The sequence below is a fragment of the Parastagonospora nodorum genome, assembly GCF_000146915.1.
Source record: "Parastagonospora nodorum SN15 chromosome Unknown scaffold_3, whole genome shotgun sequence".
NCBI classification, from domain to species: Eukaryota; Fungi; Ascomycota; class Dothideomycetes; order Pleosporales; family Phaeosphaeriaceae; genus Parastagonospora; species Parastagonospora nodorum.
In genome coordinates, this window is record NW_001884551.1 from 811,006 (window position 1) to 838,514 (window position 27,509).

At 51.7% G+C, this 27,509-nt stretch overlaps 12 protein-coding genes across 12 annotated transcripts; 7 read left to right on the forward strand and 5 right to left on the reverse strand.

Moving 5' to 3' along the window:
* Positions 1 to 1,083: 1,083 nt before the first annotated feature.
* SNOG_02207 (hypothetical protein) lies at positions 1,084 to 3,138 on the reverse strand (the record flags this gene model as incomplete). Its single annotated transcript, XM_001792771.1, has 3 exons — positions 1,084 to 2,182; positions 2,232 to 3,023; positions 3,116 to 3,138. 3 exons carry the CDS (start codon positions 3,136 to 3,138, stop codon positions 1,084 to 1,086), a joined length of 1,914 nt encoding a protein of 637 aa, XP_001792823.1.
* A 213-nt stretch (positions 3,139 to 3,351) lies between these two features.
* On the reverse strand, positions 3,352 to 3,754 carry SNOG_02208 (hypothetical protein; the record flags this gene model as incomplete). Its single annotated transcript, XM_001792772.1, has 2 exons — positions 3,352 to 3,378; positions 3,407 to 3,754. The coding sequence occupies 2 exons, from the start codon at positions 3,752 to 3,754 to the stop codon at positions 3,352 to 3,354; spliced, it is 375 nt and encodes a 124-aa protein (XP_001792824.1).
* A 1,504-nt stretch (positions 3,755 to 5,258) lies between these two features.
* SNOG_02209 (hypothetical protein) lies at positions 5,259 to 5,644 on the forward strand (the record flags this gene model as incomplete). The annotated part of the gene is made up of 2 exons (XM_001792773.1): positions 5,259 to 5,382; positions 5,481 to 5,644. The coding sequence occupies 2 exons, from the start codon at positions 5,259 to 5,261 to the stop codon at positions 5,642 to 5,644; spliced, it is 288 nt and encodes a 95-aa protein (XP_001792825.1).
* Positions 5,645 to 7,674: 2,030 nt separating this feature from the next.
* SNOG_02210 (hypothetical protein) lies at positions 7,675 to 8,728 on the reverse strand (the record flags this gene model as incomplete). Its single annotated transcript, XM_001792774.1, has 3 exons — positions 7,675 to 8,191; positions 8,246 to 8,554; positions 8,610 to 8,728. 3 exons carry the CDS (start codon positions 8,726 to 8,728, stop codon positions 7,765 to 7,767), a joined length of 855 nt encoding a protein of 284 aa, XP_001792826.1. The 3' UTR covers positions 7,675 to 7,764.
* Positions 8,729 to 8,972: 244 nt separating this feature from the next.
* Positions 8,973 to 9,508, reverse strand: SNOG_02211 (hypothetical protein; the record flags this gene model as incomplete). The annotated part of the gene is made up of 2 exons (XM_001792775.1): positions 8,973 to 9,272; positions 9,410 to 9,508. 2 exons carry the CDS (start codon positions 9,506 to 9,508, stop codon positions 8,973 to 8,975), a joined length of 399 nt encoding a protein of 132 aa, XP_001792827.1.
* Positions 9,509 to 10,577: 1,069 nt separating this feature from the next.
* Positions 10,578 to 12,722, forward strand: SNOG_02212 (hypothetical protein; the record flags this gene model as incomplete). The annotated part of the gene is made up of 2 exons (XM_001792776.1): positions 10,578 to 10,887; positions 11,113 to 12,722. The coding sequence occupies 2 exons, from the start codon at positions 10,578 to 10,580 to the stop codon at positions 12,720 to 12,722; spliced, it is 1,920 nt and encodes a 639-aa protein (XP_001792828.1).
* A 1,088-nt stretch (positions 12,723 to 13,810) lies between these two features.
* Positions 13,811 to 14,353, forward strand: SNOG_02213 (hypothetical protein; the record flags this gene model as incomplete). Its single annotated transcript, XM_001792777.1, has 2 exons — positions 13,811 to 13,870; positions 13,919 to 14,353. 2 exons carry the CDS (start codon positions 13,811 to 13,813, stop codon positions 14,351 to 14,353), a joined length of 495 nt encoding a protein of 164 aa, XP_001792829.1.
* A 3,660-nt stretch (positions 14,354 to 18,013) lies between these two features.
* On the forward strand, positions 18,014 to 19,437 carry SNOG_02214 (hypothetical protein; the record flags this gene model as incomplete). The annotated part of the gene is made up of 2 exons (XM_001792778.1): positions 18,014 to 18,970; positions 19,018 to 19,437. The coding sequence occupies 2 exons, from the start codon at positions 18,014 to 18,016 to the stop codon at positions 19,435 to 19,437; spliced, it is 1,377 nt and encodes a 458-aa protein (XP_001792830.1).
* A 2,328-nt stretch (positions 19,438 to 21,765) lies between these two features.
* Positions 21,766 to 22,275, forward strand: SNOG_20021 (hypothetical protein; the record flags this gene model as incomplete). The annotated part of the gene is made up of 1 exon (XM_001792779.1): positions 21,766 to 22,275. The coding sequence occupies one exon, from the start codon at positions 21,766 to 21,768 to the stop codon at positions 22,273 to 22,275; it is 510 nt and encodes a 169-aa protein (XP_001792831.1).
* A 435-nt stretch (positions 22,276 to 22,710) lies between these two features.
* Positions 22,711 to 23,891, forward strand: SNOG_02215 (hypothetical protein; the record flags this gene model as incomplete). The annotated part of the gene is made up of 2 exons (XM_001792780.1): positions 22,711 to 23,395; positions 23,641 to 23,891. 2 exons carry the CDS (start codon positions 22,711 to 22,713, stop codon positions 23,889 to 23,891), a joined length of 936 nt encoding a protein of 311 aa, XP_001792832.1.
* A 1,664-nt stretch (positions 23,892 to 25,555) lies between these two features.
* Positions 25,556 to 25,831, reverse strand: SNOG_02216 (hypothetical protein; the record flags this gene model as incomplete). Its single annotated transcript, XM_001792781.1, has 3 exons — positions 25,556 to 25,602; positions 25,714 to 25,730; positions 25,800 to 25,831. The coding sequence occupies 3 exons, from the start codon at positions 25,829 to 25,831 to the stop codon at positions 25,556 to 25,558; spliced, it is 96 nt and encodes a 31-aa protein (XP_001792833.1).
* Positions 25,832 to 26,156: 325 nt separating this feature from the next.
* On the forward strand, positions 26,157 to 27,065 carry SNOG_02217 (hypothetical protein; the record flags this gene model as incomplete). The annotated part of the gene is made up of 3 exons (XM_001792782.1): positions 26,157 to 26,178; positions 26,228 to 26,965; positions 26,989 to 27,065. 3 exons carry the CDS (start codon positions 26,157 to 26,159, stop codon positions 27,063 to 27,065), a joined length of 837 nt encoding a protein of 278 aa, XP_001792834.1.
* Between the last annotated feature and the right edge of the window lie 444 nt (positions 27,066 to 27,509).

Here is a 27,509-nt window from a genome sequence, read left to right on the forward strand (position 1 = left end):
GCAGGTTGATTGTCAGAGAACAATGACCTACAATATGGTAGCTTGGGATGTCTTTCTTGGCATACCATTGACTTCTGCTAACGTAACATAAAATATGCGCGGCACCAGGCGCCGGCAAAATTCCTGCCCGCCCTTTTCCAAATAGAAAGAGGCGATGAGGTAGCCTATATATATTCAAATAGTTCTGGTAGAGTTAGATAGAGCATCTTAGAGCTGCGTATACATCAGGCCCCCCTAAGGTTATAATAAGTATGTCTCTAAATACTATTAGCTTATATCATGTAGGTGCAGAGCCGGGCACGAATTTTACCGCTGCCTGGTGGCGGATGTTGTAGAATCATAAGCGTTTACAGCTATGAAGAAATGCAACGAGGGTCCTGCTAAAGAGCGAATAGCCTGAAGTCAACGGTACTGCTAGACGTCTAATGCGGCGCTAATACCCTCTGTATAGCTTCAGAACACTGGACCGGCTACCACCTGCGTCGTCGCTTTCCGTCGTGATTGATAACACAGAAAAACGTCTGCAGTGCTATCCAGTTCGCTTGAAACAACATAGAATACATACTGCGCCGCACCAGCTTCACCTCTCCAGACATCAAGTTTAAGAAGCAAGAATTGCGCAACGGGAAGTATGAATATTGTGGCTGAAACCACAGCTGCATAAAGTCATCAAGGCCATTCTTCCTTCTTGACATGAACGTGATGCTACCCGCCGTCGCTTTCAGATAATAGCCGTCCTCTAACTCCATCTTCTTCGCCTTTAGAGTCATAAGCTCGCCGAAATCGATTCTACGCATACCGAAAAGCTGACGTATAAACACTAAACATTAGGGCACCTTGAACTCCATCGTGGTGCGCTTGTCCGAGCCCGGACTCAAGTTGGGTATGATGCTTTGATAATATGATGGCGCTCGTGACATGAGCCAATAGCCCCATGATGTCCTGGCAGGACGGCTGTCGCGAAGTGCCTTTTTCGTAGTATAGTGTGAAAGCATATGCCCCCAGATGCACGATGCTCGCCTCCTCCACACCCGTGGAAAACGCCAATATAGCCATCTCTTCCTCAACTAGACCATATCTCCCTCATATTATATTCGCAATGCTGATGCGGCTCGAGCTCGACGGCGCCGGGCTCGGAGGCGGCGCAGTTTTCGGCGACAGATTCGCGTCCGTTGCCAACTGCACTCGCTTGACAGGATTATGCGGCGTCGGATAATAACTCGAAGTACGCGGGTGACTTTCATCCATGAGCTGACGAATCAAGTGCTCGATCCTGGCCCAGTCGTTCCAATCTTGCTTCGGTGAAGTCGGGGGAGGTACGTCACGCATCGGCTCGTCCCGTGAAGTGTCGTGTTGCGAGGTCGTGGGATTGGCCTTCCATATCCACGAATGCTCAACGTTGCCTTGAACATCGCCACTGACGTATGCCAGCATCTCTTCGTCCTGTTCCAGTTGCTGCGGGCTTCCATGGCCGCTGCGCACGCGGTTCAGCAGTTGCTCGAGGAAGAAAGCCGTGTACCTCCCACACTCGCCGTTCAGTTTGCGGCTCGTCCCGATCGCGCTCGACAGATGTAGGCACATGAATGCGGCGTCATAGTCTCCGCGAAAGCACAGCATCAATATGCAGCGCCATACGTGGAGGCATACCATGTTACTGGCGATGAACATGACTCGTGTTTGCCAACTCTTCTCGGAATCTGCTCTTGTCGGGTTGTGCAACGTCCGCGAAATGTATTTGGCCGTCTCCTGGGCGAGGGAGATGCATCGACTCAATGCTTCTGCACGCTCCTGCGGTCGACATACGGGTGTAAGGTTGCGCCTGTAGAAGTGAAACTGGGCGGAAAGTAGGGTAAAGAGTGGTGGTAACGCTGTCGTTTCCAGAGCGGCAGCTGAGCTCGGTCGATAGGATTCTGGTAGAAGCGAGATTCTAGAACGGAACTGTTCGTCAAAATTGTGTAAGACCTGAGGGGGAACGATGCTAGATTTCAGAGCTTGGTAAAGCGAAGCGTGTAGTCTTGTGATTTGTATAACTGCGAGGAAGGAGGTGTATGGTGCTGAGACGGCATGTGAGCGAGTGATGCCCTGCGCCTGGATATAGCGGTCTTCGACTGGAGACGGGAGAGAAGCTTCGCAATCGTCCTCGTTGATCAACATTGGCCGGTGCGAGTCCAGGGACGTGATCCTGTAAGCCTGTCAGCTATGGATGAATTACGTGTACTCCTCCAGCTTACCTATCGCGAGTGTATATAGCCCACCACAGCCTGCGTCGAGTCTCGATGTCAATTGTTGAGCCAGTGATAATGTCGCAATGTGCATTTAATTCCTGAGCGGCCCGAGCAGCAGAGCCCAGCCACATCGAGCCAATTGACCTCAAATTCTGATCAGACGCAAAGATGCTCAGCAGAAAAGATGCCTGTGCAAACTGAAATGTGATGTCTTGCGGCCATGGCGTTAGAGATTGTACTGCGGTATCGAAATACGCAGTGCTTTCTGGCGAGGTCGCTGTCGAAGTCTGCAAAGTGCCACAGGCCAGGATTGCGAAGAAGAGCCCGATCCATTCTCGAGTCGTGTCGTCGAAGCTCTTTGCCGTGTAAACATCGTCCACTTCACGCTGGAAGGTTGGCCAATGTACAATTGGATACCATTCGTGGGTAGAGTCAAGATACGACCGTGACAGGCGTGCAAAGTCGGCGCGTGGGGGTAGTCCGGGCGGCACAGCGCTTGTGCTCCTGCGAGTGGTGCCAGCCGCAGAAGATGTTGCAAATATGCCATGAGCGTGCGCTCGGAAGTTGTCGCGCACCTGGTCAAAGTTCTTCAAAACAGGCGCGACAATCCGTTGCGGACCAGATGACACCGTAGGCTGTATCTCCGCGTACACTCGTTTTAGCTCAGTGCGTTCCATAGTGCTGAATTCCCCACCCAACGAATTTGATCGCGTTGGCCCGTTCATGTGAGTCAGCTCAGCCAGTTGGCTGTTCATCTGCGTCAGTTCGGCAATTTGGCTTTGGAGATCCTGTACTTGTCTAGAGTGTGAGTCAGTATATTGTTCATCCAACAAGAATACTGTCGTACTTGATAGACGACATGCGCCGGTTCGTTTCTTTCGTGAACTGACACTTGTGATTCCGACTGGAGCATTCCGAACAGGCGGATGTTTCTGTGGCATCGCACTACATCGCGAGTCAGATCTCTTGTCAAAAAATGCTCGCTTGCGCTACACATCCACTCGGCACCAAGGAATTAGATGCCGGGTAGTTCGCCTAACGTATGATTGCTTTCGGGAAGGTGATTGAGCAATAAGACGGCTGGCTGTGACTCTGGATCTCCAAGCTCTTGTTTGAATAGAGAGGATTATTCGCCCACAGTTGGCGTCGCAAACTGTAAGCTATACAACAATACAACGTACCTTGACTTTCCTCTCCCTACAAGCATCGCATGAAGGGTCCTTCCTCCGTTGCCTGTAAGCCCTCTTCTGGGCATTCAAGCTGGCTGACGAAATTTGCGTCGGGGATATCATCATCAGGGGCGGCTCGTGACTCTGCATCTCGGGCATACTCCCAGAACCAGTACTGGGAGATGTGGAATAGCTGTAGGAAGTTGACGAGTAGCCGGGCGACCGTGAGAGTGTGAAAGGAGGATTGGGAGTCGTGAGAGTCGTGGTCCGCGTCGACGACGTCGCGTTCGCAAACGGGTTGTGGGGTGGTATCATGGTACGTGGTGATTGTTCCGTTGCATGTGTAGGGGATCTACGCATGATGGCGGAGTTTTGTTGGGCCACCTGCCTTGTGGATGGAACGGATGGGTCGAATCGGTCGAGGCTGTCGGCACTGGAGCTCCTACCGCTATTGTGGGGAATAATGGCTTCTTTCGGCAGCTACCGAATCGACCTATCTGTAGAAGAAAAGACTGGGGAGATGCAATTGGCGCGATCAATGCTCAATGCATGTCATTGAGTCCTTTTGCCGGAAAGTGGGAACGACTTGAGATCTGATGTGTGCGCTGACTAAAGCAGTCTACCAGCTGAGGTATGGCACAGCTTTGTGCGAGGACCCTAGTACAAGGTGTCGAGTGACCCGGCTATCATGTAGTGGGTGCAGATGTCGGGTGTTCCGTGTCGCTTGAGCAAGTCTTGCCAACCAACCGCCGGACAGCTTGCAGGATGTGCACAAGCGTAAGCTTGGAGACTATGGACCAGCCCACTTCTGCAAACAGGCTCAAGCCACAATAGTTGTTAGCATGGTCTTTGCGTTTGTAGTGTCGAATATGGTAGTGTGAGAGTGTCTGGCAAAGAAGAAAGATCGAAGTCCCTAGCGAGGAATCATGAAACGGCGAAAGACCAGAGTACGAGCAATCAGGGGTCTGGCTTGATTTGCATCAAGAGAGGCACTGGGGCGACGATCAGTCTATTCCCCGACGACTGAAAAGGTGTTTGTTCGGCACGCTCGAGAGAGGGTACAGGAGGAACCAGACTTGGTCGCCACCATCCGTTACGATATCGGGCGAGTGCTTTGAGCTACACAGGGGATTGACAAGCATCCCTGTCCAGCGGCACGTGTCGCTTTGCGATGGTTGATGACTTGGGTCTGGGACAGAATACTTGCGACCTAGTCAAGGGTCAAAACATCCCGGTATAGTGGATTGAAGAACGGCTAGCTCAAGCCACGCGTGTCGAAGGCCAGCGCGGCTTATGCACACCACGTACCTGTGATCATGGAAGCCAAAGCTAAATGCGGGTAGGTAGCGCCACAGGCAGCTGTCTTTGAGGTCCGTTTGTCTCTTGTCATACGGCTGAACTGATACATGTCATGCACATCAAGCACTCGTGTGTCGTGATTACTGCCCAATTCTCCCGACATGCATGTTCGAGAGGTGCCCTGACATAGAGGAGCGTGCGTAGCGAGTACTCCTAGTCTAGTCAAGCGATTGCAGGCTGAGAACTCAAGACTCAAAGGCCGCGTCGGATGTAGATCCGGGATTTCTATCAAACAGCGAAGTAGATCGTTACCTTGTCCGACAGCGATCCCAGCAGAACAAGGGACAACTGTGATCTGCGCTCTATGTACTGGAAGAAATTTGGGGATAACGACTCTTCCACGCCGTCTAAACGGTTGTCCGGTAGACCATTTCGGTGACAAACAAGGGCAGGGGTGAAGTTGTGGGCCCGCCTCTTGCATGCTCGCTAACGCCTGTGGAATGGCTCAGAGCACGGCTTCTACCTGCAGCACGAGGTTTTCTCGGATGAATTGGCCAGGGCGACGATGAGCGAGGCGCAAGGCGAGTTCCCCTCTCAGCCCACAAGCGTCTACACATCTGTCATTGTGGACCCAGCTGCGGTGCATGAGTCCGACCTATGGAACGCAGGATTGGCACAACCCGCCTCGGGTGTTGAGGAGCAAATTTTCGGGGCGCGGCGAACTGCAGCCGCTGAGTTACCATAAAGGGCTCCGATTTGCGGGTGCTTTTGCTATGGATAAGCGTAGGGTCAGAGGCGGAATTGCAGGTCGAGGAGAATTATGAAAATCCACCAAACGGCTGCGTGCCTCTCGTCTCCTCCAACAGGGTGTTGAGCATCTCGGCCAACCATTCTCTACGGAGCAGTGCGGAGCAGCTCTCGGATGGGCATACTCAGCGAACCCGCGGGTAGGTCAAGTCAGACCCATGTCCTGGAGCCGTCAACCAGAGTGGCACCGCTGGAAAACGTGCTTTCCCCACGTTGCAGCCTGTGCCCGTCGCGGAAGACCCACAGGAAGGGGTCGGAGAAGGTCCAGCGCTTCTAGCCTGTAGCCAGATCAAGCCGCTGTTCTTGGCACTAATACAACTCGAACCAGGACAGCCGCAGATTGAGTTGTCGTTCGGGGCCGAGGCGACCAGATCCCAGGTTGACGAGTGGGAGACGATGCCTCTCAACTGCCGAGGATGCGGTCTAGACCTCTGGAGACACATGTCGGTCCTAAGCCCTAGCTGCTGCCCGAGATCAACCGCGCGGATCTGATGCCTCAGGAGATCTCTGCCCATCGAATCACAGATGATGCCCTGTCGTATCGTTGGACACGTCGATTTTCCGCACGAGCGAGCACCCGACTGCTGGAGCACGTCACATCGGTCAAAACAATCATTATCGATGTGCCTGTGTGCCTGTGCGTGCAGAGATGCTGTAGAACTAGGCCCTTGGCTGGTTCCGATACTTGAGTACTTTGGTTCGAGGTGACCTCGAGGTGTAAATATATCTTAAGTGGTGGTGGCTTGTACGCCCTCGGATCTGTCGCGTGGGTGCGGACGTACCAATGTAACACCCGAAATATATTGATTCCATGCTGTGCGGCCTTCCGCTTCAGCTTGTGTTGCCATGAAGCTGCCAAAACCAGATGTCGAGATCTGCGCAGAGTCTTGCGCATGATTGCGTGGCCACAGAGCGGCTCGGCAGCTTCCGTTCGGCGAGACAACCGATGGTGTCGAAAACTCGGTCCTCGACGACTGACCTGCGCGCGCGATGCATCCACCAGCAAGCCCAGCACTGCCCGTATCCTTGGCAGACCGGAAGTACAGCTCGAATAAGGTTCTACTCCTGCTGGTCCTGCCGATAAGACGCCGTTGAGGGCTTGCAGGCTAGTATGCTCCGCCGATCCCTTTGCCTGACCGTTTCCAACAGCGAGAGATCGACATGTCATCTGTACCAGACAAGCCTTGCGTCGCCCTCTCGACCTGCCAAGATTTGTGATTTGGGCATTTTGTTGCTGGCGTGCGCCGGATATCGACGCACCCCGAGGTGGGTGTGATGCTGAGTGGCGAGAATGAAGATCGCAACCTCGTCGAGCGCGGCAGTTGGCCGTGATGAAACCGAGAAAGCAGAGCATCGCAAGTGATGGTGAGATCGACATAGCGCTACCACATCGTGTCGTCGAGATGTGCATGTGAAGATGAAGTTTGTAGATAGCTTCATCGCCGGCCTCCGCATGCGGATGTCTGCCTCTTGCGCCTTACTGCGTACAATTGGCCAACCACAGGCCGCAAATCTGGCCGGAGATCAAGCCGGAAGCCGGAACGCGAGACGGCTGGAGAAGCAATTTCAACACCAGCCGTTGGTACTGGCCTTAGACTTTGTGGCTGTCGCACCATCCAAACACTACGAAAGTGGACACGGGACGACGTCCGGTAAGGAGAGACATGTCTGACAAGTACGCCGACCTCTGGTGTAAGGTCCCGGCATAGCGGCATTTGGGAAAGCGGCAACAACCTTAACGGGACTTCCTGACTCGAGCATCGCCAGCTCGCTTCGACGCTCTTCATCTTTGCTCAAACTAGAGCTGGTGGGGCCTACGGACGTAGGGGTAACACCTTGGCATCGTAAAGATGGCGGTGAAGTTGGCTGACTGAATCGCAAAAATCGTCAGAACCATATTCCAATAGACGCCATTTTAGAAAGCAAAGCATCTGCTTGGGCAGTGTCTGGACCTTCGAGCTCAAGTCTTGACGTCGACGTCTTCGGGTCCGAGTCGTTGTCAAGTCTTGCGAACGCCTCTGCGCGATCACGATCTTCGGGTCCGAATCGTTGTCGAGTCTTACAAACGCTTCTAGGCGATCACGCGTCAAGTCAAACACCGGAGGCGGCTCGTCACAAACGCAATTCAGCAAGATGAGCAACCCACGACCATTGCGGGTTCGATGGAGGCCGGAGCATTGAGGATACCACAACTCGTGACGTTTCGACGCTGTATCCAAGGGTAGATCGAGAATGGCCAGACACAGCAGAACTGTACCAACTTCCTAGAGTCTCTCCAGCCTATTGCTTCCCCAAATCTTGCCCCCATCCAGCACAAGCGTATCTCCATTAACATGCCCACCCGCTCTCGAACTTAAAAACACAACGGCAGCCGCTACGTCCTCCGGTCTTCCAACCCGGCCATTCGGGTTCGCCTTATCCAACGCGTCCTGCCCGCCGCTCCGCTCCATCAAAATCGCCGCCATCTTGCTCATGAAGAATCCCGGCGCTATGCTGTTCACTAGAATGTGCTTTGGGCCAAGTTCGATGGCGAGATTGCGGGCGAGATGCAGCACAGCGGCTTTGGAAGCCGCGTACGAGTATGCGCCCGATTCGCCTAGCGACCCTGTTGCTATGCCGGCGACTGAACCCGTAATTATGACGCGCGAGGTCTCTGCGACAGAGGCGTTCTTCGACAAAAGAGGTGTGAATCTAGACAAGGTAAGGATGTGCAAGCAAGAGGAGGGGAGGGCAGGAGCAGCGTACTTCTGAATCGTAAAGAAAACGCCCTTGACGTTCAAATCCATGACCTTATCCCAGCCATTCTTCTCGTCTACCTTCTCGAATTCGCTGCCCCATGTTGCGCCTGCGTTTGCGAAGAGGATATCAACGTGGTCGGTGTGCTTCTCGACTTCCTTCACCAATCGCTCAATCTCAGAGACTTTGGAGCTATCGGCTGGTATCGAGATGGCTTTGCCTTCGCACGGTAGAGCGTTGAGGGCTGCGACAGCCTCGTCGCATGCACTGGCTTTACGGGATGTGATGAAGACCTTGGAGCAGCCTGCTTGGAGGAGTCTGCATCGAGCGATCAATTGAGGTCTTCCAACTGTGGGGAAATGCGCAGACATACCCAGAGGCTGCGTGCAGTCCTAAGCCTCGCGATCCACCGCTTACAACTGCGACTTTGCCCTTCAAGCTGAAGATATTGCCGAAGTCTTGCAGCTGGACGTCTGATTCTGCGGAACTCATGTTGATTGATTACTGTAAGTTACAACGGAACGTGATAAGATTTCAGCGTCTCTTTGATATACCGTGTATAACTGTAGAAGAGAAGCTGTTGTCCTGCTGCGACCTCGGTGCTGGCGTTGGAAGCTTGATGTACCGAGGCACAAAAATGCGCTAACTGGCAGGCACGAGGGGAAGACCGCTCCCATCCTTGCCAGCACCAAGCAACTGGTTCCAGCAGAGCCTCCTGTCCACAGTCGAGTCCCATTCAACCCGACACGGGAGCTATTGGATCAACTAGTCCCTTCCTGACAGACACCTTGTTGTTGTGGTGAAGTGGACACGCTCCCCCTCGGATGAGATACTTCTCGAGAGCCGCGCTCAAGACCTGATCGTCCATCAAGTCCCATCCGTCCTCCATACCGGTATCAGGATAATACATATGATTTGGGAAAGCATAAGGATCCTCGCAGACGGAGTCGCACATGAACCCGCGGAATGTGGCAGATTCGATGCTGTTAGCTCCAGAAATAGCACTAAACAACCCGGACCCATGATCCTTGAGGTACTAGATACATTTCGCGAAAGCTGAGAGTTTTGAGCTTGTGGTTGGAGATGAGTAGATTGATGATGTCGCGTTCTGATAGTTCGAAATGCTCGAGACTGAGCTTGTGTGGCTTAGTTTTGTTGCTCTGAGAGATGTACGGCGCCGCAGTACTGGTCCGACTTGTAAGGCATCAGGATTGTAAGATCTTTGAGATTTCGGAGCCCTTGAATGAACGACTTCAGAGCGCCAGACTTCATTGCTTTACGACACAAGCTCATTTCCGCTTCCTCCGGATCCTCCGAGTAGGTAGTCAAAGTCATAGACAGCGTAGTCAAAGTATCGTTCAAGGAGGAGGCCCGATTTCCGCAGCCCACGAAGGAAATGCTCGGTTCGAAATATTTCCAGTGCATATGGTTGACTTCAAGTACTTTCATTGGACATGTGTCGAGTTGTAAGCTGGTCTCGAAAGCATGCTGAGCAGGAAGTCCAGCAGGCAGATGAACAGGATTCAATTGCTTTCTCGATGGAGAAGCGATTTCTAGAGGATCCTTATGCTTTCCCAAATTATATGTATTATCCTGATACCGGTATAGAGGACGGATGGGACTTGATGGACGATCAGGTCTTGAGCGCGACTCCATTAGGCTGGTAAATTTGAATCAGCGAACAGGCGCTGGCACGACCGCAGTCCTTAGCAATATACTCAGATATTTTCGTTTTTAAAGACATCGGCGACCATCTGCAAATCGCTGCTCATGGGTATTTAAGCAGCTTGTCTGCCAACATAGTATGGACATTGGCCTACTCGAAGAAGTCGCCTGTGTACTATAGCCAGCAAATCTCCTTTTCTTAAAAGTGATGCTTTCGGATGCGAAGTTTTAGCCCTTACGTGTCCTTGAACTGTACGTCGTATCAAAATACGAATTCTTGCACGAATCCTTCGCAAGGGTAGTTGCTGTTACTGCGACCATGTGCGACGACTACTCGTTCTATATAGTATTATACTTTCCATTCTATCATGCCTGTTATTTTACACTGTTCTCCCGCGGGTTCATCAGGGGGCAGCACCAATTCCTCTTTCACTAAAGGTTTCTCGTCATTCACTCTGAGTGAAAATAGTAGGCCTTGATCGAGAGAAAGGGTCAGTCACTACGAGTTACTGCGCCTTCTATAGTCATGCCCCGATTACTATAAGGTCCTCAAGAGTCGCCCACTCCACGACTCGGTCCATTCCTCTCTTCCGCCCTCCTACAGAACGCTCACCCACCCACCCCAACAATCTTCTCAATCAGCACCTCTGCCATAACCTAACCAAACAGCCCCCCCATGAAGATGTCCACTCCGACCACTGATGCCCGCACCGACGCTGCAAGCAGGAAACGCAAAGCACCGCACGACACAGCTACTAAGGCGCGCCAGCAAGGTGATCCCCCTACCAATTCTGGCGACGCGAGGGCTCCAAAAAGACTCAAAGTCTCGGCGACGAACGAGGAGTCTCTTGCACAGGTTTCAGATGTCAACGACTCAATCTCTGTGGCTTCTGAAGGCATTGACATAGAGATGACCGGTGTCACACAGGCGGCAACTGTCTCAACATCAGTCGAGGAGGAGAAGATGTCACTCCGGTCACCTGTAGGTAGGCAGGACACTACCAACACTCGAGCACCTGAGCAAAGAGTGGCAAAAAGAGCGCCGTCACCGAGCTCAAACGTCGACCGCGCAACGGCAACGATATCGAGCAAGGCACATTGTCCCCAAGGTCCTGTTTCACTGGCGGCGCTTGTGGCTGGTTCAGCGACGACCGGTGCTAGTCGTTATAATCAGAATGCGACTGGAACCACAACTCATTCTGCTCCAGCAGGATTACATGGCGATGCTGTACATGCCATGAAAGCAAAGTCTGCATTTCCAGCGATCAACCCAGGTAATCACTTCAGCACGACTCTACCAGCGACCCGTCAACCGTGGCCATACCATTTCCCCCAAGCACATTGTGTTTACAGCCAGAACACCAATTGTCCGGTCAACTGGGTGGCGTTCAGAAACATCCCTCTGTCTCAGAGACGGGTGTATGAGCTTCGCCGCCCCTGGAGCAAGGACCCAGCACCATGGGACACAGTAAGGATGGATTTGGCAAAGCTTGAGTCCAAACCTGCTCTGAGTGCAGAGGGAGTGAGGAAGCGCTTTGCAAAGGTCAACAAGGTCATCTTCCAGACAACTGGTGTCTATTTTGTGTGCAATGGTCACGGCCTGCAGCCGGATTATGGCGTTCCAAACGACACCGACATGTCAGGCATGTTGAAAGGACATGGAGAAACCACGCTAGGAAGCTCGATGAAGGCTGCAAAGGCCTGCAAAGACAGTCAGTGGGAGGCAGATCGTATTGAGGAAGATGAAGTTACTACCCTCGTGTTGCAGTTGCCGGGGCAGTCTTTCCGCGCAATTCGCCACGTCACCAAGGACATCATGGCGAACCTCGAGATTTCAGACGGCCAAACCCTACCGTATGCAGCCACGACTTTCGATCGCTGGTACAGCTGCTTGTACTTCGGACATCGCCACAGTCTCCCAAAGCGAGTCTACAAATTGAAGCAGCAACCCGACCGCTCTTATACATCCGTTGATGAAGGCACGCCAAAGGTCACTATACAGACACTACTAGAGACGTACTGCCTTTCTCAACTCGCTGGTACTACATCCGTTAGCGATATGTTACTGGACGAGATAACGCAATCTCTAGAGAATGAGAAGGTGTTGTACGAGACGTACGGGACCGGTGCCATTTGCAAGGAAGACTGCAACGACGTCGTGCGCCTACTAGACCTCCAGCCGGAGGATATTCAAAGGATCTGGAAGACCACCAAAGTTCATGATCCGATCCGAAAGCTGCTGATCGATCTCTTCTTGCACAAGCTGGATGCGGCAGAGGAAGATGAAGAACTCGATCAGAAAATTCGAACCGATGCACTTCGCCTTTCTCGTTGTGCTTGCCAGTTGTGGGAAGACTTTGCTGATCAACGCCAACGGAAAGTCGTCGAAAGCTTCATGGAGCCATTGGATCCCAGCAGCTTCTGTGCGAAGTATCACAACCATCATAAGAACAGGTCATGTTATCGTTCGATTCTGCCTTCAGAGCGTTCGGTATACATGATTGACGACACCCTTGACGAGCCGAATGTCCATCTGCTCGAAGTCAAGGGTGTCGCATGGTACCGAATCGTCAACAAGACGGGTGATCGCTTGGATCTAGATGCTCTTCGTGCGGACAAGCCTCGTTGGGATTGGGAGCGTGTTCGCTCGATAAACTCGTGGATCTATATCAAGCCCAAAGGCCCTCAACATCGACAGCCGCATCCTGTCTACTTCGACCCGAGCGAGATGGATCGCAAGAGACGTTTCTCTTCGCACCCCGGGTACCAGCGGAAGAATTGGACTCAAGGTGTCAACGACTATGAGAAGGAGGATGGTTGAGTAGTTATTATGACACCCAGTCTTTTTGGAAACTTGAAATTATTGAATTTCATTTATAGGACCTCGTGCTAGCTACGTGTAGCAAAATACATTCTTTGATTTGACTTTGACCTTTTCTGAATACAAACAGCAGTTACCATCAGGTGAGCAGAGATCCCACTTTTTAGATAGTTGTTGTTTGGCTTTTCGTTGCCCGATTACTGCACACTGCGTCGCCTAAGCTAACACTGAAAGCATCTCTTATGCGTACGATCGGCAGCACAAAATACATCCTCATAAACCCACAGGCATCAGTGAAGATAAGGATATTCGTGCGGCCAGTATTAATGCTTGCTCTCAGAAAAAAATGTTCATCAATCACCTAAAGATCATCACTCTTGCATATTTCGATTGGGATCCTAGATTTTACCGTAACCGATTGGCGCACTTCAGGTCGCTTAATCTACATGTGCACTTTACATCATGCGCATAGATGAAGTGCGACCATGCGATCCTACTCCTTGGATCCTACTCCTATAAGTTTAAATGTGACTTGCTTGGTGTTACGGCAGTTAGAGAGCTCCACATCCGGGTTGAATAAGACGCATGTCTCAACACATAGCCATGTATACCTCCATTCCGAGTTTTGAAAGCTTCAAGTACAGTCCTGAAAATCAGCACGTTATAATTGTAGCCATGAGATTTACTACAATTCATGTGCTGGCCCTCTTGGGTGTCACACAAGCACAAAACCAGACTCGGGGTGCCGCCATGATGAGATTCGCTTGCTCACAACTCACTGTTGAACGCCTGGATCCGCTTGTCAATCCTGGACTCGAAGGAAGCCCACATACGCATCAGATTGTTGGTGGAAACAGTTTTCAAGCAAAGATGAGTCCAGAGGATCATGACCTGGTTGCAAAAAGTACATGCACAACTTGTACATTCAGTGAAGATTTTAGGTAGGTTTTAACACCCTGCAGTCGGGACTCTGGTGATTGACATGCGACAGCAATTACTGGACCGCTGCACTTTATTACCACGCATCAAATGGGACGTTCAAGCGCGTCCAGCAGTATTCTAATCTCGGCCTTGTCCAAAGAGGCGGCATGACGGTCTACTACATTCCGCCCTACGACGGCGTCAGTAAGGTGACTGCATTCAAGCCAGTACGTTTACCTCTTTATTTGGTTTGTGGAAACTGACCAGAAACCTAGGGCTTCCGCATGCTCGCCGGCAAATCCGCACTTCGCAACACGACCGGCGAGTCTTTTGGCATATGCCACCGCTGCGTCAACAAAGACTCCGTCCCATTTGGTGGCGCACCCTGTATAGACGATGACACTACATTCCTGCCAACACGAATGTGCGAGGGCGGTATCCGCACGCAAGTCACTTTCCCCACATGCTGGGACGGCGTCAACCTCGATTCACCTGATCACCAAAGCCACGTAGCTTACGCTGAGATCCCATATGAGCCGTATGCACCACCGGCGGGTTCACAGAATCGAGGAAGATGTCCAGCAAGCCATCCAGTCCATCTGCCACAGATCATGTATGAAGTCATGTTCGATACTACACCGTACAACAAGGCGGAACTCTGGGGTGCAAACGGAACTCAGCCTTTTGTATACGCTATGGGTGATGCGTGAGTGCTATTTGGAATCTTTTCAAAATTCGCAACACTGACTAGAGAATAGAACGGGTCATGGGAATCATGGTGATTATATGTTTGGATGGAAAGGCGACGCGCTCCAGCGTGCGCTTGATGCAAGATGCAGCAACGACCATTGTAGTGAGCTAGAAAGACAGACGGATGAAGAGGCAATGAAGTGCGCCATTCCGCAGACTGTTGTGGAGGATGTTGATGGGGACAATTGTAAGTTCAATGTTGTTCTAGTGCGGAAATTTAGCTGACTCATATGTATCAGGGCTGGAAAGTCTTCCTGGCGGTGTTCTGGTAAATGACGGGATGTAAAAAGAGTGTTAGCTCATGCTCCTCTGAAAGCAATTGCCGATGTTGGGTACTGCCACGCATAGTAACTTATCAAGGTGTAGATAGGGTAGTACATTCCCAACATAATGGAGAAATTCTGCAATCCCATACATGATGAGGAACTTCCAGAATAAAGAAGTTTCTTCGATGATCTCATACTTAGGTGTCTGATAGCGGTCACTGCGGTGCATACACACAAGCTATAGAAAAGGGCTACGCATATCTTTATCTCTGTGAGCTGGCTTTAAAGTCCATAAATTATGTTCACATTTGTTTCGCCTTGATAATACCGAGCGACAAGATATGAGGCGTGGATGACCTCACATATCACAAACGCTTGTACCACAAGGGCGAATCTCATCCATCAGCGACCATCGTATGCAAACCAGGTAAGAGCCAAGAAGACGAAAGTTTCGGAACTTTGATTGACAGCGGACACGGAAACGGCAGTGATCATTCCCCGCCAATAGGACCGCATTGGTCTTGATCCAAAGAGCAACCTAATGTCGACCACACATTGAAGCATAATGAGTCAGATCAATGACCAGAGTCATGCGTTGTGCGCCAAAGCTTAATATCTCTTCTCTGTCAATCCACAGCCTCAAGACCAGAAGAACGAAAACAGTTGCTGTCGCGTGGGTCAAAATTCCCGACCAGCGACCAAATCGGATCTGGTTCAAATACGCAGCCGCCTGAACTACATCTGGGCGACTGCGCTACAAGACCTTCTCTTTTTTTTTCAGTACTACCGAATACTAGGTCTCGGCTCACGGATCTACCGGACGAACTCCTGGGCGACATCGTCGAGCGTGTCCATGCTGCGATACCTAACGCACTACCAAAACTCGCTTTGACATGCCGGAGATTACAGCGGCTGACACGCCCATTGCAATGAGAGCATGTCGTATTACCTTGGAGGCTGAACAAGAAAGCCCTTATTGCGAGGTTTATCGAAATTCAGAGTGGAAACAAACACATTCGATCTGTGCGGATACAACCGCAACGCGCGGTCATGAACGCTTTCAGAGTTGTAATGAAGAATGCGTTCGACCACCTGGACACTCCCTGTACCTGCTTGAGCAGTTTGGAGAGGCTGGATACATTTTCGATATTCTTGGATGATCAGGTTGATCTGCGCTGCTACGTGCCGGGTCCCGTTCTTGCTCGTGTCGTGCGCGGACTTCCGCCTTCGCTGCTTCATTTGGAGCTAACCAAAGGGAAAACTAAAAAGTAGAACAACGCGGCTCTGCACAAACGGCCTAGTGTCGCCAGTGTGTGTAAAGAGAAGCAAAGCAGAGCATGTTCGCAAAGGAGGAGACCCTTACCTGCGGCATTCCGAAGCTTTTGCGGGGACTAGCGTTCGTGTTCAGCAGATGTAGGAATATTGCATATCCTCGCACCTCACATGTTGTCGCCTTGCTATTTAGAAGTGGACGATTTATTCTCGAACACAAGATGGAGGAGGGAACTGACCCTCTTGTTTTAGCCGGGAGGTTGAAACACTTACGATGGAAGTCCCTTTGCTGCTGGCCATTCTTCTGCATTGAAATTGTGTCTAAAGTGTCCTACCAGAGTTGTTAAAGTACAGTTGGTTCTCAATCTCGAAAATGACGAAAATGACGATCGGGAGAAGAAAGAGCGCTAGTTTGGCTAGCGCGTTCAAAAGGTGGGCTTGTCTTTCCATTCATTCACCAGACCATCCCATCACACTTTGGATCGATCACCATTCCAAGTTCAACAAGAATCACGCGTCGAAAGCGTCTTGGGGCATGAGATATCGAGCGATCAGACGCGTTGTCAAGCATGTCCCTGAAATGGTCCGGGGCCAGTGACGCGTGAGCAAACCTTTCTGTCAAGCTTTTCGCCTACCTCAAACTCCAACTTGAGGATGGCTTATACAATAGTCCTGCCAGAACATCCAAGGAATTTATGCTCGCGCAAGCAGCGTCCCTGTAAGATACCATACGGGGTCGTCGGAGCGCGCAGCGGGAAATAGCAGCCGCCTATCTAGAAATCCAAAGGGTTCATTAGGCTTGATAGCAATAGGTGGCGATTTGCCGTCACAGTCATATTGGAAATGATAATTCCAGCCAGGGTTGGTACGTTGGTACCCTCCCGCAAAAGAGCTTTACTGCTTCGTGATCTGTGGGCTTTCGCAAGAGACGAAACATGTGGCCACGCGCGCAATACGGTCCAAGCCTTTAACGTGGGCAAGCATATGCTGCCTTTGCAACTCGAGTACCTAGGTGGACTCGATTCTCAACGCTTGCATTCGGTAGTCAAAGGTGATCTCATGTTGGTCACATCCCATCCACAACACCATATTTCATGAGCGCCTTCGAGTCGGATGTATCTAAGAACAGTGTTCCTGTCGAGTTCCCCTCTAATCTACAAGTCAATGCCTAGCGTGCCTTGCGCCTTCCTTCCGCAGGTCGTTTGCTCACAACCCCGCTAAAGATGCCTTTCACTTTGAGCGATATCGAGTCCTCTCTCACCGTCTGCCTCCACGCGGACCTGTTCAGTCTCCGACTCCGTGCTACATAAGTAGTACGGCGCGCTCTCTTTCTACTCTTGTCTCTCCACGACCGCTTCTCATCTGCCACGCGCATTTCTCAACCTTGGCCACCAACCTTGCTCCTCCAAGCCTGACCGAGGGCGCACCACTGTGCCTTATCTGTCAATTGCCTTTAGGATCGCAACATGCGCCTACCATTCCTCCTTCCCCTGCTGAGGCCGCTGGTCGCACTTGTCGGCTTAGCTTTAGGCGCACTCGAGGCGAACTCGACAGCTCCCCGTTCTTCCATCGATGGAGTGCCGCCTGTCCTCGATATCGCTGAGAGCTACATCCGTAGCCAGACAGATGGCAGCGCGATTGCCATCGGTTACAACGGCATGGCCAACTGTAGTTCCAGGAATCCATGTATTCTCGGTAGCTGTTGCAATAGCGATGGTGTGTGTTTTCCGTCTTTAACTTTCTGTCATTATCACTGACAAAATACCAGGTCAATGCGGGTACCGTCCCGAGCATTGCTCGCCATCATCGCCAAAGACTTGCGTTGCTAATTGCGACGCCAAGGCTCCCTGTGGCAAGTATTCTGCGGATGGCAAGACGAGTTGTCCTTTAAACGTGTGCTGCTCGAGTTCCGGCTTTTGTGGTACTTCGGACGTCTTTTGCCATGATTCGGCCGGTGGTGCAAAGGCTAGTGAAAATGTTGCAGCCGGCGCGCCTTCCTGTGGCAAGAACAGCAATACCGCCTCGCGACGTATTGCCTACTACCAATCCTGGAACTCTCGGTCACGTGGATGTGATAAGGTCATGCCCAACCAGCTGAATTTGTCTGGCATTACCCACCTCGTCCTCGCCTTCGCTACAATCGACCCTGTAACGTACAAGATTGGTCTTCGCGACACAGCAGACGATGATGTCTACAGAGAGTTCTTGAGTCTACCAGACAGCGTCTCCAAATGGATCGGCATTGGCGGATTTCAATTCACGGACTCGGATCAGCCTACGCACCAAACCTTCTCGAAGATGAGCAGCTCCAAGGAGAACCGCAAAGCTTTTACCGACTCCTTGCAGCAGTTCCTTTCTACTTACAAGTTCAGTGGAGTAGACATTGACTGGGAATGGCCTGGCAACTCCGACCGTGGCGGAGATTCCGGCGACAAGGCCAACCAGGTGGAGCTTCTCCAGGACATGCGCCAAGCTCTGGGCAACAATATCGGTCTCGGTGTCGCGATACCAGCGCAATACACGTATTTGCAGAACATAGACCTCAAGGGACTTGAGGCTCAGGTTGATTGGCTCAGCATACTCACCTACGATCTACATGGAGCTTGGGACGCCACCACACCAGGTCTCGGCCCAAAGATCAGGCCTCACACAGATCTTCAGGAGGTCGATACCGCCCTAAACCTTCTCTGGGGTACACAAATTGATTCGAGGAAAATCAACATGGGTATCGCAAACTATGGCCGAGGATATACAGTCGAAAAGAAGGAGTGCGCGTACTTCGGCTGCACATACACTGGTCCAAGCAAAGCTGGCTCGTGCACTCTTCAGGAGGGTATTCTGAGCTCATGCGAGATTCGTCGCCTGATCAGCGAGAAGCATTTGAGCTGGAAGGTCATCCAAGGTGGCGCTGAAGTCAACGAAGTCACGTGGGACGACCAGTGGATCGCTTGGGATGACACCAACACTCTTGGCAAGAAGTTGGAGCTCGCAAACGACCGCTGTCTAGGTGGTACCGCTCTCTGGGCCATCGACTACGATGTCTGTCCGACCGATGGTGGCTCACCGCAGCCTGGCACTCCGGGTAGTTCAGCGGTGCCATCACAACCTGCTTCGTCACAGATAGCCTCCTCCCAACCTTCAGTGTCAGTATCTTCAGATACCCCCCTAACTTCATCGCAGTCTCAAGGATCAGCTTCTTCGGACTCACCTCCAGTCTCTACGCAGCTCCCTCCTTCAGATGCTCCCCCAACTTCATCGCAGCCTCCGGGATCGGCGTCTTCGGACTCACCTCCAGCTTCCACGCAGCCCTCTTGGTCAGCTCCCTCCGATTCTCGGCCAGCATCTCAGCCAGCATCATCTCAGCCTTCAGGGTCTGCCCCGTCCAGCGCGCCACCAGCTTCGTCGGAAGCTCCATCGTCTGCTCCTCCCAGTACGCAGCTAGCATCTTCCGATGCACCATCTCCTCCGGCCTCGAGCGCCCAAGGCTCATCTCAAGCTGGCACTAGCAGCCCTCCGGCTTCGGGTTTGCCTGCTCCCTCTGGATCACCACCTGCATCCTCTCAAGAACCCTCTTCAACAGCTCAGGTCAGTTCTGCGCAAGGCAGTTCCATGGCCGCTTCCTCTGTTGTTCCAAGTTCCCAAGCTTCCTCCAATACCTGGAGTCCACCAGCATCGTCTAGCGCGAGCTCATCTTCGGTCGCATCGGCTCCTCCCGCATCGTCTGAACAAAGCTCGTCTGAAGGAAGCTCGTCTTCTAACGCCTGGACAGCTTCATCTGAAGCAAGCTCATCGTCAAACGCGGGTACCGTACCCGTGCCTGTTCCGACCGACTCATGGACTTCTTCACAAGTTACTACAACTGGTCAGCCTACCACTCAGTCCGGCTCATCGTGGGGCTGGTCTTCAGGCTCCGCGCCTCTCGCGTCTTCTGGAGCTACATCTGGTGAAAGCGGCGTTGCCTCGTCTGATATGCACTCTTGGGCTCCATCGCTATCTGGAGACAGTTCTAGTGGCGTAGCTGCAACCACTGACTCAGTGTCTCAGCCTGGCTCAAGCAGCAGTGCTCCTGGCGCAACTTGGTCGCATGGCTCAGCTTCCTCTGGCACTGAATCGTCAGCATGGGCATCTTCCACACTAGCTCAAGTCAGCTCAGGTGCTACAGCTTCTTCCAATGTTCAGACATCAGCTTGGGACTCTTCGACACCCGTCCAGGTCACCTCAGGTGCCCAGTCATCAGCTTGGGGTTCCGGAACACCGATTCAGGTTACCTCAGGTGCTACAGCTTCTTCTACTGCCCAGTCATCAGCTTGGGACTCTTCAACACCCGTCCAGGCCACTTCAGGTGCCCAGTCATCAGCCTGGGATTCTGGTACACCGATTCAAGTCACCTCAGGTGCCACAGCCCCTTCTAATGCTCAGTCATCAGCTTGGGATTCTGGGACACCGATTCAAATCAGTACCGGTGCTGTTACTACTTCTGCGGTACCGGTACCAGATCGCAAGAAATGTCCCAAAGATTGTTACGATCTTCCCTGGTGCCAGATCTTCTGTAACGACCTTGACTTCATCTGGCCTCCGCCACTGGAGTGTTGGTTTTTCGACTGGTGCAGACTCTGGTGGGGTTTAAGCGACAAAAAGATTGAAGAAGATAAGGATGGCAAAAAGTGCAAACTCCTCGGCTGTGGTAAGTAACTTGTTGTTTGATCAGTGTCTCTACAGGTCTCTTCGACTCTGCGCTTGTAATTCAACTAACACTCGTTCTAGGATGTGGCTGGATGGGTTTGCCTTGGGGTCCTGGATGCCCAAGCCCCGACTTCCCGTTCCCCATTAACATTTTCATCAACATCTTCGGACTTTTTCCTGACCCTTGTCTGTTCTGGGGATGTGGCGATAAGTGTGGTCTCTTAGGATGTTTCGGATACTGTTTCGGCGAGGAAGGATGCATCGAGTGTCCCAAGGTTATGTGCCCACATGGAGGACCAGAACCAGGCCCAATACCCAAGGAGAAAATTCCTCCTAATCCTCCGGTTCCTACAGAGCCTGGGAAGGGCCCAAAGAAGTGCGGGACGGAGGACTTCAAGACGGCGACGGATAAATTTGTCTTCTGCAAAGAATCCGTGGACTTGTCTTCCGCCATATCTGCCACAACAGTTTCGACGTGGGCTTCTACGGCCGTGATAACTTCCTCGAGTAGCTATTCCTCGTGCCAGACGCCCCTCGAAGTCACCATCAGTGGATGTTACGTCGTCGATATAGCCTCAACCACAACCACTAAGGTCACAGAGAGCAACACGATAAGCACCAATTCCACTTCTTCTGAAGCCCCAGCTTGCACTCGTGCACCGCTGTCTTTAGATGATGACGAAGGAAACAATATTCCTGTAGACTGGGACTCATCCTCCTCGAGGTTCGGCGGAAACACTACAGACTTTGCTTCGAACACATCAATGGCTTCCACAAGGAGCGACCCAAGCTGGACTACGTCGGCAAACTTCAGCTCGGAGACTACCATGTCTTGGTTCCCTCCAAACAGTACAACAGATGCTTCTAGCACAACAATCGGCTCCAGCACAACGGACCCGTCTGGCCACACCACAACGTCTTCCGGAATTAAGTGGGGTACGTCAGCGGAATCGAGTCCATCTGCAGCCGTGTCAAGCGCAGCGTCGTCTTCTGAAATCAAGTGGGGCACATCAACGGAATTGAGTTCATCGGCAGCCGTGTCAAGCGCAGCGTCGTCTTCTGAAATCAAGTGGGGCACGTCAACGGAATCGAGTTCATCGGCAGCCGCGTCAAGCACAGCGTCCACAACGCCAAGTCCGGCACCGGGCCCGATGGATAAGAACGGTGTTTGGAGGTTCGCAATCCAATTGTGGATGCAGAAGAACCAGGCGAAGATGGAGTGGGTGATCTACGACCCGAACGGGTTCCACGCGGGGTCAGGGAACATGTTCCCTGCGGAAGGTGACAATACCATCTTCAGCTACATGGAAACCAACCATGATAGGCCGTTTGAGCACCAGATGCCTTACGGGGTCGATGCATTCTTCTACTCCCCAACCGCGGTCGAGGACGCGAGGGTCTCTCTGAAGATCAAGAAGTCTGTGCCTAACTGTAGCAAATCAGGTGAAGCAGATTGCTTCCCGAAAGTGACGACTGAGAATAGGTCAGAGACCAAGATGTTTGAGGTCGAGTCATGCTGGCAGTACTGCGACAAGGATAAACCCGAGCTCATCCTCGTAAAGCCCAGCGACCTAAACTGCGATGACATGAACGATGCGGACTGGGTTCACAACGACAATGCCTGGTCGCGCAATTTCAATTGCTACCTCAAGGGCTTCTAGGCTATCTATCGGTTGTATTCCAGGTGGAAAGGTGTTACAGGCACTAATAGATGTTCACATGGATTAATGGTAACAGTCTAGAGGCAAGAAACCTCAGTAGATATAACTCATTCCCCATCCGCTTATATGAATGTTGCTCTCATTTTGATATATATATATGTATCAACCTGGGCCGTTGCGCGTGAGTACACATGGCCATTACGACCCGTTGCTGTTGCACATCTAGCAGGAGCAGGTTTTGGTGGGGTATTTGCGCATTATATGGCAAGTGTGCTTGACACGACAGCGAGCAACTCTTTCCTGATGACCGCTGTGAGTGCTCGTCTTTTGCTTATGTTCCATGACACCTCACATGCCATCCTCAGTTTTCTATCAATCGCTCTCACTCATCGCTAATCATGGCTCTCAGGCCACCAACGGATATCAATCTAGAACATGGCAAATGACAACGCTCCAGATCCCATGCCTCGGGCCAGAAAGCGGCTCACAGGCAGCGACGAGCCTTTGCCCGTTGCGCCTCCGGCACAACTGCATCCTCTCATTGCGGACTCTCAAGCTGCGCGTAACATACCTAGTACACATGCCAGAACCCAGCCCAATAAGCCGCTCGCCGCCAGACGAGCCAAAGGCAATAGCAAAGTTCGAGTTACACATCCACCACGCAGATACAGCCCCACTGCATTCAGCATTCCCAACTTGGCCTATGCAACCGGTCTGAGTACACGGAGGTTGCCGCTACGGAACGAGGCGGAAGCAGGTCCTTCGCGTTTTCACAATGCTACACGCGCGGGAGGAGGCCCTTCACACAGGGTCAATGCTATCCACACAGGTAATAACCTGCAATCCACCAACGTTGCAACGAAGGAGACGTCCAAATTTGTGGGCTTATCCACAGTGGGCACGGTAACGCCAAACCCCGGATTTGCGGTTGTCGACAATCAGTTGTTGCAATTGCCGCACGAAATCCTTACAAATTTCGCTGGGTTGAAGCCAGGCACCAGAATCAAACTTGATCTGCATGCGGGCTCGCAGCGAATGGGAAGGCCTACTTGGCCCATCGAGTCGATAGAGATGAAATCCAGGACGTCCAACACGAGCAGCTGTCGCTGCGCCTGCGTCAGTAGGTCAGCCACTCCAAGGGTGGAAGCTTTTGGTCCAGAACGAAGCACACGCTTTAGGCAGCGCCGTGGATGTCTCCGTGCAAAGCTCTTATTTCCGCGCTCAAGACTATTGTTGCGGTTGGTTCGGTACTCCTCATTGTCGTCATCGTCATCGCACTTGCGCTGCTGTCACTTTCGTGGGTCGCGGACTGCCTAGAACTCGCCTGGCCATAGCAAGGTTCAGCCGCAAAACCACCTCCTACAGAATATGGCATCTTTTCGAGGATCGAGACCAGGAGTCTCATCACACTTGGCTTGCCGATTTTTCCTGGAGTTACTGGAGTAGTAACATACTGGAGCGTGCGCACCGACCGTAAAAACATTGAAGACATGAAAGCGGACTGGGAGGCGACGGGACAGATCTGGCTGGGAGATGTCCGTGCGATGCAGGCATTGGAACTTGGAGACGCGAGAGCAAGGCTACGGACTGCTAGAGTAAATCGCTGGTGGGCCTAGTTGTGATGACTCTGCAGACTACGCGTGCTTGCGAGACGGACCGGCAGTACTTCGTGTTGTGATGCTTTTTGGGAATTTCTCTACTAACCAGGTTGGATGCCTGGCGTTGATCATTAAGGATTCGATACGAGAATTGACTTTAAGTTCCCGTTGAGTAACAAATTCGCTGCACCTGTGTTCGACGAACAAACTCAATTATTGTTCCCACGGGTGGACCGCGGGAATTTGATGGGGGCTGGTTCTGTCTCCCCGAAGATTCGGACCCGAGAAGTGAAACGATCCGCGCCGCTGAGCCAGTCGGAGGTTGTACCGTTTCTTGGCGCCCAATCATGGCATCAACCATTAAGATCACGTCGCTCCTCGGAACCTCGAAACGAGCTTTTCATCACTATTATTGCTGGAGCATTGCCTATCCTGTCTCTAGGCCTCCAGTCCAAGCCCACTTCTCAAAAATCGAAGTTCGCGGACGCAAGCTCCAGTCCCTGCCATGGCCTCGATGGACTGCAACTTCGGGCCCCTTTCGCGTTAGCTGGTGCGCCAGCAACATTCATTACGCCATCAGAAGAAGTTTGCCGTGCCCTTAGATCTGCGGTGTCACTCAAGACTGGCGTATACACAGCAACAGAGGAAGCAATTCTCGCTTGATTAGCATTAGCACGTTACCCCAGATCTGCACAAGGAACTCTAGGTAGGTGCCTGGACGGCAAACTTGCCCAGGGCCATCGATCTTCGCTATACACAACCCTTCTGGTTCAGTCTTAACCACTCGGAGTAGGCGTTAGCATGACTTGAAAGTCTGATGCTTTGCTTGCAGTACATCTAATGGCTTCGACGGTGGCGTCTAACCTCCCAATTCTGAGATTCGGCACATATGTTCATATTGCATCAAGCTTCACGTTTTCGTTGAAACTTCGTACCGAGGAGTTGCAAGATCATACATCAGTCAACGCCTCAAGACGTGCTGCTAGGAAATCTGCGGCTACCCTGGCTATCTCCACAAGAGCGCAGCGTTGGGAACTTGGGTCAATCACCCAGGCTAGAGCGTTTGGCGATTCATGAAGGACGCCACAAAAGTCATTCCTAGCTCTCAGCCGCTGCGGCTGCCATTTCCGCACCTCGTGGAAATACATAGTGCATATCGCTCCTGCATTAGCCCACAAGGGTTGCGTAATCTGAACCTAAATGACTAGTTTGACAGGAGCGCCGTTTCCACCGAGCAGACTGTACCATCGCCGTGGCAAAGCATCGCAAGAGAACAGAGGTCGCCTTGTATGTGTCTAAGGCCAACCAACGCCGATTCACGATCTAATGGCCATGCAGATAAGCCACTTTGGTTCTCAAGCTTGTATCTCACAAGAAACATGTATGTATATCGTGCAACACATTTCGGTGGGGTCGCGCCATCGCCCCGAATCGCTAGACATGTGAGCGGGTAGTTTCAGCCAGCAACATCGATAAACCTTACACATCCGTTCAGGTTCGACAATTGGCGCAGTATCCATAGCACATGCATCGATTCAGGTACACTAAGATCGGCGGTTTCGACCGCTAGTTGGCTTCTGTGGATGCACAACACATCGCGCAGCACAACGAAAAGAGCCACACGCGAACCAATTCCAGCCGTCTTTAGTAATCGTTAAACTTCAGATGCCATCCATTCCTGGTTAGATGCACATCATGGGGCGGGCAACCAGTCCACGTTGCGCTCTAGCTATAGCGTGGTCGTTCAAAGATGTTAGCTGAAATTCAGCAAGCTCAATCCAGTCGGGCCAGCCCGTCCACTTATAACAAGCTAAACTTAGGGACTATTCAGCAAACTTACCTCGGTGTGTGGCGGATCTAGTAAAACATTTTGGGGCCCTGTCTTGTCTGTGGCTGGACCCCGTACTTCTACCTGGTAGCACGCACCTTTGGACACCCGTGTTCTCAGGTATTGCCATCATGCCGGGTGGTATCCAACCTCCTATCGAGGAGTTGCTCAGCTGGCCGTAAGCAATCGTGGACAAAGCCTGAGTGAAACATATACTGACTTCGTGAGCAGTGTCCCCAACTACATTGATCCTCCGACCAAGTCCAAATACATTCTCATCGTTGCTTGTGTGCTTGGGCCGATCAGTATTATATTGCTTTTGGCGCGATTATGGGTTCGCATACGGCTTCAACGCAATGCTGGGCTGGACGACTGGCTGATGCTGGCATCGCTGGTAAGGACGCTTTGGATCCAGACGCAACATCTACTGACCTCGCCAGTTTCCTATGATCGCCATGACTGTGCTCGATCCCTTGGGTGAGCATCTCATACATTCTTTCCTGAAGCAAATGTTAATTTTGATCAGTTGTCGAAAAGTACCAATTTAATCGCCATATCTGGGACGTCGAATACGACTACTTTCCCATACAACGGAAGTTTGTCATGGCCATTTACGCACTCTTCACTCTCGCGTCTGGTCTCGTCAAGATGTCCGTTCTTCTATTCTACCGACGCCTATCCTCTCGTTCCGTGTCTCCAACCTTCCGATGGACTATGCGAATCATGATGGTTGTCGTTGGCGGCTACACGATAGCTTTCATCTTAGTACTTATCCTTACATGCAACCCCATCGAAGCATACTGGCTACAAGTGAAGGTCAGCAATGTCCTGAACAAGCAGGGGTATCCACACGAATGCATCAACGAAGGTGCAGATATCGTCGCGAACGGGATCATTTCTACTGTCCAGGACTTCATTGTCGCTTTCCTCCCCTCACTGCTCTGCTGGAAACTCCAAATGCCCACCCGCCAGAAGTTTGCACTCTACGGCATTTTCGCTATCGGTTACTCGACAGTGGCTATCGGTGCGCTTCGCAGTTACTCTACTTACCTCATCTATTTCAAAACTTACGACGTTACTTGGGGCGCAAACGACTGCTTCCTCTACGCAATGCTCGAATTGCACATTGGCGCAATATGCGCAAACGCCCCCGCACTCAAGGTGTTCTTCAAGCAGATACTGTCTTCAGACCGCGTCACCAAGATCATCTCACGATCTAGCAAATCGCGATCCAATGGCTCACACAACGGCCCAAAACAAGAGCGTTCCAACACAGCAACCAGACAGGGACCAAGTGCATTGGTATCGAAGTCTTCGGCTTGGATCCCAATAATGTTCTTGAGGAGCTCCTATTCTACAAATAGTAACGGTTACATCTCCGAGTCAAACACAAATATCATGACTGATAAGCATGGCGGAATCGTCAAAATGAACACGTTCGGACAGTCGGACAGTCAGCGTCGCGACAGCGATAGCTTATCAGACCCTTCTGGACCCGAATATAAGGATCTAATCCTATCGCCACTTAGCCATGGTCCGGATGTGGAGATGGGTCTTATGCGAGACAGTCACATGAGCAACATATCGGCATTACCACCAATCCATGCACCTCCTCCATCACCGATGTGGCTCAGACCCCTACAATCCTTATCATCGCGTTCTAGGCAATAGATTGCTACTGTACCTAGTCAATTGCAGCAGTTCCTCATAGAATAGGCATGTGCATCGGCGTTGAATCAAGGCGAAGTTGAATAAAGTGCAAACATATTATAAGACATGGGTCTAGTGCTCTCCATCAAGTGTTGCTA